Source organism: Branchiostoma floridae, chromosome 18 (genome assembly GCF_000003815.2).
Source record: "Branchiostoma floridae strain S238N-H82 chromosome 18, Bfl_VNyyK, whole genome shotgun sequence".
NCBI classification, from domain to species: domain Eukaryota; kingdom Metazoa; phylum Chordata; class Leptocardii; order Amphioxiformes; family Branchiostomatidae; genus Branchiostoma; species Branchiostoma floridae.
This window is the reverse complement of record NC_049996.1, coordinates 15,684,754-15,696,699: the sequence shown is the minus strand read 5'-3', so window position 1 is coordinate 15,696,699 and position 11,946 is coordinate 15,684,754. Positions and strand designations below refer to the sequence as shown.

The 11,946-nt window shown below is 41.6% G+C and overlaps 1 protein-coding gene across 8 annotated transcripts in view; it reads right to left on the bottom strand.

Moving 5' to 3' along the window:
- LOC118405627 overlaps positions 1 to 11,946 on the bottom strand; it is a 33,098-nt gene that overhangs the window by 13,377 nt on the left and 7,775 nt on the right. For 4 of the 8 annotated variants that reach the window (XM_035805186.1, XM_035805184.1, XM_035805188.1 and 1 more), the window contains exons 2-11: positions 8,524 to 9,402; positions 7,814 to 7,922; positions 6,897 to 7,052; positions 6,449 to 6,574; positions 5,921 to 5,980; positions 5,257 to 5,374; positions 2,918 to 3,084; positions 2,237 to 2,325; positions 1,615 to 1,759; positions 694 to 848 (exon numbers count right to left, since the gene is read on the bottom strand). In XM_035805186.1, coding sequence (XP_035661079.1) covers positions 694 to 848; positions 1,615 to 1,759; positions 2,237 to 2,325; positions 2,918 to 3,084; positions 5,257 to 5,374; positions 5,921 to 5,980; positions 6,449 to 6,574; positions 6,897 to 7,052; positions 7,814 to 7,922; positions 8,524 to 8,711 — 1,313 coding nt within the window. In that variant the 5' untranslated portion in view covers positions 8,712 to 9,402. Of the gene's footprint in view, positions 1 to 693; positions 849 to 950; positions 1,016 to 1,614; positions 1,760 to 2,236; positions 2,326 to 2,917; positions 3,085 to 4,529; positions 4,611 to 5,018; positions 5,224 to 5,256; positions 5,375 to 5,920; positions 5,981 to 6,448; positions 6,575 to 6,896; positions 7,053 to 7,748; positions 7,768 to 7,813; positions 7,923 to 8,523; positions 9,403 to 11,946 lie in introns of those variants that run through there. The other 4 variants (XM_035805185.1, XM_035805189.1, XM_035805191.1 and 1 more) reach the window with 4 other exon arrangements.

Below are 11,946 nucleotides of genomic sequence, written 5' to 3'. Positions count from 1 at the left end.
TATCGACTGGCTGTGGTCAAGGTAAAGATTTCAAGGTAAGGGTTGAGGTTATCTGTAAGTGCTGTAACATATTCTTTTCTCCTGGATAAAGTTAAACTTTAATTTCCAACACAAAATTGAACTGACCCATTTTTTTACCATTCAATTTCAGTCTTTGATAAGGAGAACAGTTGACAATTTGGGTAAGTCCAATTTTTGTGCTAGAAGTTAAAGTCTAATTTTCTCCAGAATGACTTCTAAAAACACAGATGAACTTTCAAGTTAGTATTTTTTTCTTCATGTCTAAAACTACTACATGCAGAAAGGCCTGTTCTTTTTTGTGATACTTTATAGTAAGTTGAAGTAGTTTGAGGAAGTCTGCAATGATTTGCAATGACCAAGGATGTTATATACAAACTGTAAGACTATGTGTTTGGAAGACATCAACGCTCATGATTAGTTTGAGTTTTCATGACTTAGTGACATTACAACGAGTATGACTGACTATGAATTGGCACACTGAAAAAACTTCCTGTATCAGAATCTATATAGCCAATATAACACACCAGCTTCTGTATCTGTATAAACTTTAAGCCGGTCTATCTGCAAGTATAATACTATCCAGCAAAGATATCCCCTACTGTGCTTGGTGATAACAAATTCCACTCTGGAAAAATATGGTTTTGAAATAACCTTGCCATAGTGGTTCCTTACCAGCAGAAGAAGTGACCATTCCCACAATCCACTGCATGAGAAGTCTGTGCCTCTGCACCAATGGGAGCGGTTCCTGACTCTGACGGGAGCCTGACAGCTCTGCCACACCCCGGGAACGGGCACCACTTGATGTGGGGGTTCGTCTCCACAAAAGCCTGGCAGTGTACAACATATAGTTTATTACCTTCATGGTCTGTTTGTTATTGTGTGCGTGTGGTATGTGTAAGTGTGTGTGTGTTCCTGACTCGGACGGGAGCCTGACAGCTCTGCCACACCCGGGGAACGGGCACCACTTGATGTGGGGGTTCGTCTCCACAAAAGCCTGCCATAGTGGGGAACAACAGATTTTATCATCTGGTGTGTTTGTCTGTTATTGTGTGTGTGTGGTATGTGTAAGTGTGTGTGTGTTCCTGACTCTGACGGGAGCCTGACAGCTCTGCCACACCCGGGGAACGGGCAACACTTGATGTGGGGGTTCGTCTCCACAAAAGCCTGCCATGGTGGGGAACAACAGATTTTATCATCTGGTGTGTTTGTCTGTTACTGTGTGTGTGTGGTATGTGTGTGTGTAGGGGGTGGGGGTGGTGGTGGGGGGAATGGGCACCACTTGATGTGGGGGTTCGTCTACACAAAAGCCTGGCAAATGTGCGTGTATGGTAAATGTGTGTGTGTATTTGATGGATCCTCTTCATATTTGGTTGGGACACCCGGGGAACGGACACCACTTGCTGTAGGGGTTGGTCTCCACAAAAGCCTGCCATGGTGGGGTACAACATACTGTATATGGTTTATTACCTTTGCCGAGAAGGTTTTTTCGGTAGCGTTTGTACATGTGCTTGTACATGTGCCACATAAATACAACTTACCTATAATGCAAGATTAAACTTAGATTCAGTTGCTGCAGAAATAAGATGGACTCACTTTGATATCGAACTGCTGGTACCTCATGGCCATCTCCCTGGGAACAAGCTTCTCTATGGTTTCCACAGGAACCAGCTGGCTGCACTCGTACCCGGGGCACTGTATGTCCCCCGTGCTGCCATCTTTGATCTTCAAACTGAGGTACCTAGGGGGCAAAGGTCACAGTTGAGCTAAGCAGTCGAGGGTAGGGGTGGGTACTGGTACAGAAAATTAAGGTACAGGTACGGTCCAGGCCCACAGAATCAGGTCCAGATCTGGACCTAACCCGGACCTGATCATATGTCTGTAAAGTTGTGAATGAGGGAAACTTTAAAACAATGGTCCATTTTTGTATCTGACGTCCATTGGCGTTTTAAAATCCTATCCGAGTCATGTAAACAACACTAACTGCCTCTGTTTTAGACTGCAGAGGCTTGGTAATAATACATGTAAAGTATTAACTCTCCTCTACTTCGCTCTTGTTGTTTTCTTGGATCTATAAGCCTCAAAACAAGTGAACGCCTGCCAATCTGTTCATTATCGCGTCCAACATCCGCTCTCCTGATTTTTTCAGGTCCGGTCCAACAAGAAAAAACGGTTTTGTACCTGCACACCGTTAAATCGCAGGTAAAGTCGACAGTACCTTTCCCAGCATTCCTGACAGAACTGATGAGCACAGGGGATATCCACCGGTTCATCATCAGCTGATACAGGGCCAGCACAGATGTCGCACTGGGGTGGGAGGGGGAGGATGTATGAATCATTAAGCATGGTGGTATCAGGCTGAATTTTGTCACAACTAACTGGCTGCAGACAATGTGTCATTTAGATGATTTAATTTTCATTTTTTTGTCATGTCACAAGTCCAGGAATTTTAGTGGCATGCCCTAGGGCACATCATGTTCAAATTGAGTCTCAAAGTCTAAAAAAATGTATGATATTCAAGAATAATATCAGATTCTGTATTCATTGTTACCTAAAGACGTATTGTGGTGTAAAGAGACAATTTTAGCTCACTTTGTTGAATTTAAAACTGAAATATTCACATCAAGCCACGAGCAATCTGATAAGAGTTTCTGTATCCATATGTTTTACATTTAACAGTTCTGAGTCTGTCATAGCCAGCCATTTGCTCAGGCTTGAGTAGTATAGAAAGTCTTTTTCCTACTTTCTAGATAAAGCTTTTTAAAGTAAGCATTTTCTTTAACTTTTGAAAATTCAAACTGTATTTCAAATTGTCACCAAAGCCACAGCGTGTATTATATAAGAGAGGTTATTGCTCAGATAAAGGAGAAGAAGTATTCAAGAAGACTTCAATACTAACCAGTGTTTCAGAGTCAGCCCTGTCCCTCTGTTCTGTGTCCTCTGCCGTACCCTCCTCTTTCTTGCCCAGCTCTGCCAGGACGCTGTCCGGAGGTTTGACCCCTGCCTTCTCACAGCAGGCCACAGGGTCCCGCATCCATCCCTCTAGCAGCATCTCTTTGGACCACTCTGGGATAGAAATATTGGTACTAGTCAGTGCTCAAAATACCACCTGCATATGTAGGTTAGTGCAGGTAAAAATGGAGCTGTGCAGGTATTTCTGGTGTCTACCTGCACCTAACCTGCACTGGTCCATGTACTGGGTGTTATACATAAATGTCCTATGATATAGGTGCATGTGGATTGTTATTAGCGGTACTAGCTGTTACCACCTATAAGATATAAAAGAAAAAAAAATAGCAATGGATCCTGAACAATTTTAGTTTGATCCAAAGTTCTTAAATTCAGAGTCCTGCAGGTAAAATTTGTCTGGTGCATGTAATTTTGAATGTTACCTGCACCAGTGCAGATATACAAAAAAAAAGTATTTCGAGCCCTGGCAGTGTTGCATGAACCTTCATTGATTGAACCAAGGCTGGGGCCGATACAGGCTACCAACCATCTTACTAACATTCGAGCCCATAACACTGAGGATGCCACACGGCGAAACATGTTTGTTGTGTATTGGTTCGAATAAAGTTCCTAAACGGGGAATGTGCGGCTCCAGCGTCTTTTCTGAAGATGTGGCGTAAGTGTGAACAGTTGGCTTGAGGTTGTTCTTCCCCACATACTATAACCATCTTACTAACCAGTTAGAGGTTAAAATACTGACTGTAAAAAAACGACAATTCAGCCTTTTGTAAATGTGCTGTAAGAGTTTTTAATGTGAATGGCAATAAACCATTTCTCTCTCTATCTCTCTTTCTCTCTCTTATATGTTGACAAGTAGTGTTGCATCACACAAAACCACCATCAAAAATCAAATTGTAGCTTTTCTTAACGAGAAAACAAACAAACAAACAACAAACAAACTAGGAAGAAACCAACGACCACCAGAACATACCCACCCAACTGCTAGGCCATAACCCAGGGCTGTCACCAGCTTTAGATTTTTTTCCGTCCCTCTCATTGTTTGGGAGCCAATGTTCGCGATTTTCCTTGCAAAATCTGTCATTTTAAGCTTATGAAAACACATTTTCATCCATTTTATGTACTGAAGTTCTGATGTTTGGGACGGATGGGCTGAAATTTTTGTCCATCCTGACAGCAACTTTCCATCCCAGAATGGAGGAACAGATCCTGGAGACAGACCCGCCATAACCATACTAGTCAAAGGATACAACTATCCACTGTTATCATGATATCTGTACCCGAATAAAAGCTCATCTGTGTAAAACTTCCATGGTGAAAGAGTTTAAACTTTGTTCCAACACAATAGAAAGACTCATCATAAATTTTTGGTCGAGACTCTGACCTTCTTCAGACAGAAGATGAGTACTGACTTCATCTGACGACATCAGTGCAGTGAATCTTCTGTCTGAAGAAGGTCAGTGTCTCGACCGAAAATTTATGGTGAGTTTTCTTATTGTGTTGAAACAAAGTTTTACCTTTTTCACTATGATATCTATACGTACCATTGTTTCTGAGCAGTGCCTCTGCAGTGAAGAGTGGTACATGTAGCATGTCAGACCTGCCATAATCATACTAGTCAAAGGATACAACTATCCACTAATAACATGATCTCTGTACGTACCATTGTTTCTAAGCAGCGCCTCTGCAGTGAAGAGTGGTACATGTAGCATGTCAGACCTGCCATAACCATACTAGTCAAAGGATACAACTATCCACTAATATCATGATCTCTGTACGTACCATTGTTTCTAAGCAGCGCCTCTGCAGTGAAGAGTGGTACATGTAGCATGTCAGACCTGCCATAACCATACTAGTCAAAGGATACAACTATCTACTAATATCATGATCTCTGTACGTACCATTGTTTCTAAGCAGCGCCTCTGCAGTGAAGAGTGGTACATGCAGCATGTCAGCTGTCTCAATCAGCAGGGAGTCCTTCGCTTCCTGCACACAACTAGCCACTAGTCACTTATCATGATATCTGTACATACCATTGTTTCTGAGCAGCGCCTCTGCAGTGAAGAGTGGTACATGTAGCATGTCAGACCTGCCATAACCATACTAGTCAAAGGACACAACTATCCACTAATATCATGATCTCTGTACGTACCATTGTTTCTGAGCAGTGCCTCTGCAGTGAAGAGCGGTACATGCAGCATGTCAGACCTGCCATAACCATACTAGTCAAAGGACACAACTATCCACTAATATCATGATCTCTGTACGTACCATTGTTTCTGAGCAGTGCCTCTGCAGTGAAGAGCGGTACATGCAGCATGTCAGCTGTCTCAATCAGCAGGGAATCCTTCGCTTCCTGAAGCTCCTGGCTGCGTAAACCACTGTACGACTGGGGAGGGAGGCAAGCAAAGAATGGATACAGATACCATTTAATGTACATTTGAATTTTGATTTACTATTAGCTACAAGGAAGAACGCAGCTCTCAAATCCGATTCTGAATTCTCCAATTCCAACGACCAAATATGAGTCGCTACTGGTACCAATCGTACCAGAGCAAACTCGACGCGTGCACCTCTTACGAAGCACAAAAGGAAATGATGATTGGGAACGGTCGTCACCACATGAGGTCCCATCATGCTTTTCTTTGCATGTGTGCACCATCTAGCGATACCCAGGAATATTGCATATGGTACTCTCTCGAACAAGGTCGAGTTATGATTAGCTATAAGGAAGAACATTGCAGGAGTCTTAATCTTAATCATTGCATGAGTCTTAATCTTAATCCTATAGCAACAAACCTTACTTCTCTGTCTTTAAATTGAACAAAAATTTGGCCATGCTCGTTTATACATTGTCTTTATTTTTTTTCTACCTTTATTTAACCTTGATACATCTATGGCCTAAGCCGTTTTTCAAGATTACTTTATGGCCTACCTCGTCCCGTTTGATGGTGTAGATTCCATCTGACACTTCTGGGTCTTCATTTTCTGCAGCCTGCAGTGTACAAGAAATACATCTGGATCAAAGTTGAACAATTATTTCTGACACAAATACTGGACTTACCCTGTACCCAAAGGTTTTTACTCCAAGACCTGTCCTTGCCAAAGAATGAGCGATCTACCGCTTCTGTTAATCTTATGTTATGCAGATAGACCATGTATTATATGTAACTCCATGTGTCTAGTTGTAGAATCAACTACCACAGATGATAATAAACTGTCAAGTTTAGAAAACATCTATAATCTTTCAAGCAAAAATAGAACCAAAGATAGATGAGATTACCAAACTGGTATTTCTATTTTAAGGGCACAAGATCAGTAGCACGGTAGCCGGATTCGAACCCGAGACCTCTTGGTCACAAGGCAAACACGTTGCCGCTGCAATACGCGGTCCCATAAGTTGCATATGGGTAAGATTTAAACTACACAATATAGCAAGAGAGAAGACCATACAAAGTCTTACAGCAAAAACCATCTTGGACTCGAGCAGAGCAGCGATGTCTGCATGGCGGTGTATGGCGGCACAGTCACAGGGGGTGTGGCCATCCTTATTCTCTTGGAACAGTGGTGCACCATGGGCTACTATCAGCTGTGGAATAAGGTAAGATCAGAATAAGGTAACAGGGAATGAAACAGTACTCTGTTATAAAAATATAAAGAAAGACATAAAAGGTATGGATAATTCCATGGCCTTTTTGAGGCTGTAGGGGTAATGGATTGCTATCTCAACTGTGTTAAACGGTATTGGAAGGTGGAGCCCATCCCTCCTCCCACTGCCTTTTATCTCCCCAACGGTCCTCTGCATTCTGAGAAAACTCTGCCCTGCAGTTATGCTACACAACCCTAAGATATCATGAAGTTTCTTTGGCCTGGTCTTATGCAGAGCTGTTAGCAAGAAACCAGCCCCGTACCTCCACACATTTCTTGAGTCCAGACAAGGCGGCGTAGTGCAAGGCGGAGTTGCCGTAAGCGTCGGTGGCAGCTACGTCCACTCGCTCATAGCGACCGTTGCCAAGGGGAGGGCCCTGCCAGGCAAGCAGCATCTGTACGCACTCCGCACGGTCAACCTAAGGAGAATCAGTAGAATCTTTGTCATAATACAGGAGAAGCCAGTTAACTGCACAACGGATTAACGCACACTTCTGTTAACTGCACGGAATCCCGAAATCCCAAACCGGTGCGGTCCAGCTAGATAACTTCGCATTATTGCACTAGCCGGATAATTGCACAAAATTTACTAGCAAATAGGCCGTGCAATTAAGCGGCTTCTGTTGTATTGACTATCAACTATAGAAGCTACATAATGCTAGCCTGGTATCTAGCCATATTATAGTTGTACTTGTAGCTCCCGAGTCTCTTCTGTCCTCTTCGCGGAGAGAACAGAAGAGACTTGAGAGCTATATATAGTATAATACGACTGGACACCAGGCTACCATAATGAGCCATTTCCCACAACATTGATAAAAGACTTTCTCCCTACCTTTACATTATGGTCATTACTATTGACACTAGTGTCAAGCAGTAAATGTCAAGAACTGATGAACAAAGACTTTCTCCCTACCTGTACATTAAGATTATTATGACTAGTTAAAGACTGAATGAAGCTAAGAAAGAACATTTTCTGCCAGCTTGTATATCATGGCCATTTCTAAGTAATGATACTAGAGAACCATTGATGAAGGAATAATTTCTCCCTACCTATACATTATGGTGACTATTAATGGCACTAATAAACCATTGATGAAAGACATTTTTCTCCCTACCTGTACATCAGGGTCATTACTATTGACACTAGTGAACCATTGATGAAAGACATTTTTCTCCCTACCTGTACATCAGGGTCATTACTATTGGCACATATGCAGGCCTCGTGGAGAGAAGTTAGAGAGTTGGCGTTCCTCTTGTTTGGGTTCCCGTTGTGAAAGTCTAGGAACACTCTGGATATAGAGAAGATCAAATAATGAAAAACTTCCCATACTTCATACTAAATGTACTCTATAAGCCAATGGCTAGTTGGGTATTCTTGGCTGATTGTACAGACAAACAAACAAATAAAATAAAATTCCATCTGTTTGGCTGTCTAGATAATAAGCCATACCTGCATCAAAATTTTGGATGTGCATGTGTATTTGAAATTTTGATGCATTGTGGTCTGGGCCAAAGTTTTAAGTTGTATTGAATATATTTTGAAGTCCATTACATGTAATATTAGGGTCTGCACGCCTTGCGGAAAAAAGGCATGCAAGCCCTATACAGTTTTCAACATTTATGACATTTCAATTCAAGTGCATCACTTGAATTGAAGATCACTTCAGTGTCACTGACGAAGGAAAGTGGATTCTTTCCGAAACGTCTGACCGTTTCAAAACCATATCCAGTTGCTTGAGTAACTATTTTTGGCGTATCTTATTACCTGGATGTCTAACCTACATCGACGTAATTCAAGTGCATGTTTTTCTCCTAGCTAACATAACTTAAATTTGCGTCCTTGGGCATTCTTAACTCCAGAATTTAGCAAAAAAATATCAACCAACGTACCTTATGAGAACCTTCTGTCCGTAGAGCGAGACGTAGTGCATGGCTGTGTTGTTGCCATGGTTTTCCCCGTACGACAGATTCGGGTCCAGATTTTCCCGCAGATCACGGCTGCTGTTATAGATCTGCAGTGCCAGCGTCTGGTCGCCGGTTTGTATCGCTTTTCGGAACCGCGAGGAAATCCCTCCCATGTTTTTTTTTTACTCCAAACCGTCACCGCACAAGCCACAAAAGAATTGTCCGAATTTTCTAGCTTTTTGGTACATTTTGGATCTTGCAACAAAAAGAGAACAGTTTCATTTGACTGAAATGCAGCCGTCGAAACAAAAGTACACAATTAAAAACCCTGCTCAATATTTGTGTAGCCAGATTGAGAAAAGATATCTTTTTTACAGTATCATAATTTTACAGAAACTAGTCTTGGTAAACTTTGCATATATACATGCACTGAACTCAAATAAAAAAGGTAGCCAAAAACTTCACAGAAGTTGAGAAAATTCAGCAAAAACTCTTTTTCAATGCTTACTTTCAATTAAAGTAAATAACATTAATGTATTGCATAGATACAGTATGCATAATCAAATAGTTTTCAATGTTGGACCTTTCACAATTTGCTTTATGTAGGTGAGAAAAAAGTGTTTCTAAACACCCCTTTCAGAAAGTGGTATGTGCCAGGGGTGATGGAATGGAAGACATGAGCAGCAAATGCCACCCCTCTCATCTAATGGTTCATTCAAAAAAATAGCCAGCAGTCTACAGGTGGACTAGTCCATTGCAGGGGCTGCGGGGGAGAGGGTGATGGAAGACTTGGACATCCACTGGTCCCAGCCAGATTCAAGATTGAAGATGCTGTCCTCACCTACTCAAGAACATGGTACAGTCCTGTATGCATTGAATGAAAAAAGAACACAAGAAAACAATTAGCTAATCAAACCACAATACTACGTATTTATTCTAAAAAAAGGTTAATGAAACTAATTTTTTTTAATCTGGGGAGAAGTAAAGTTACAGAGACTGTCCTACAAAGAATCAATCAATCAATCTGCCAAATTCAGGAACAGAAAATTACGTCATGTTTCCTGAAATTTCCTGTCCTAGTAGTATACTAGTAGTCTGCTTCCTCTTAAACAAGCCCTGCTCTCAACATAGTACTGTAATTCACTTTGTCTTCTCGGTACCAAACTTTCACGGTCTGAGAAAATCTAACTTGTTCTTGGAACTAGATGTTCACTGTCGCGGCAAGTGCACATAAAAAAAGGCTGTGAATTATTTGTTATCAGTAATGATAAGTTACAGTCGTCACCGTGACAACCGTGAACATAACAGTACATTGAAAAAATCAGGAATTACAGTACAGTCAAACCTGTCTATAGTGGCCACTCAAGGGACCGGACAAATGTGGCCACTATAGACAGGTGGCCTCTTTATAGAGGTGGCAACTTGTAGATAAAATACCCAAGGGACCGACAAAAAGTGGCCACTATGGACAGGTGGCCCCTCTGTAGAGGTGGCCCCTAATACAGGTTTGACTGTATATTACATCTGGCTTCTCAAGAAATGTCAAACTACATGTATATTGTAAAAGCTCATCTTATCAGGATTCCTGCCAGCAGAGTTGAGTGTGGGAGGCTCCTATGCTGTGATTTGGATCCCATATGCTGTGATTTGGATCCCCTATGCTGTGATTTGGATCCCCTATGCTGTGATTTGGATCCCCTATGCTGTGATTTGAGCCCCAACATTTTCTGTTGTTTTCTAACACTTAAGGCGTCATAAAATTTGGCCCTCAATTGAAATGCTGTGTTCCTGAGGATTGAAAAATTAATGTAAAAAATGTTTGGGGTAGGATGCCCTCAGTCCCCCTACAATGCTCACACCTATGCCACTTGCCACATGGCTTTACAGCACTAAGACTGAATGCCCCCTATGCTGTGAAAGAATCCTGGTGAAAACTCTGCATACAAATTTATCATAAATCTAACAAATCTTACCAACACACACTGGTTAACAATTACAAGGCATACATATGTGTCTAGAGACTTAGACTCTTGACAAAGTATATACATGTAGTTGCTCCATAAGACATAACTTGCAGTGTTTAAATTTCTGCAAGAGCCTAAAATTCTTCCAACATGATATGACCATTTAATTTATGCCAACTTTCCAAGATACACATCATATGCCTTTTGTTAATGAAAGTCAGCTGAAGAAACAACCTTGAACTTGTTGAGAACACTTTGGAGTCCGACTTGAACCTAACCAGGACAGTCCTTTTCCCTGCTACTGGGAAATTAAATCCCTGCGAACTTAAATGCATTAATACAGTATGCCCAAGTTCCGAGATAGACATCATATGCCTTTTTGTAAATGAAAATCCACTTAAGAAAAAAAACATACATTGAAAGTCTATGGAAGAAACAACCTTGAACTCGTTGAGAACACTCAGAAGAAAGTTTCAGTCCTTTGAAGTCCGACTTGAATCTAACCAGAACAGTGTGTCAGCGCGTGGCCCAACAAAGGCTGCCTTCTCACTAACAACTCCTGAATTACAGACCAAACCTGTGGGAGGGTCTGCATGGGGGGTCCTGACAACGCTTTACGCTAAATTCGGGATGGCTGACTACGCTCTACGTTAAATTCACGACGGCTACCAACAAATCCCCACAACAAATTACGTTAAATAAAAAGCTTCCCTACGAATTATGGGAAATCAAAAAGGCCGGCATATGCCTTACGGAAAAGAGCATGCAGACAATCCTGCATGGTGGGTCCTGACAATGCTTTACGTTAAATCCACGACGGCTACCAACGCTTTACGCTTCATCCCCACAACAAATTACGTGAAACATAATAGCTTCCCTACGAATTACGGGAAATTCATCCCCACAACAAATTACGAAATAACAAAATAGCTTCCCTACAAATTGCAAGAAATTAAAAAGGCCTGCCTACACCTTACAGAAAAGAGCATGCAGACCCTGATGTGGAATGTCAGGGTCTGTAGAGGGGTCCTGGCAACGGTTTACGCTGAATTCAGAAGAACCCCCTACGTATTACCCTAAATAAGGAAGGCAATTAAGCTAAATTTGGTCGCCTCGCTACGAATTACTTAAATAAAATGGTACCTATGAATTAAGGGAAATAAATATAGGTTGCCTACACCTTACAGAAAAGAGCATGCAGACCCTCTTCTAGTGCCTCCCTGTCCACAATTGGACTGAACCACTTTCTAAGAAGGGGATTTTCAGTGATAAGAACATGCTATGTAGAGTGTAAACAGACTCAATACCCCACTGATACAGGAAGTAGAGACTCATGTGATTGTTTATGAAACATAAACAGTGGCATTCCTACATAGGGTGGTCTGATTTTCTTACAGGATACTTACAAAGTGTATGTATCTAATATCTAAGGCTGGTGTTGAGT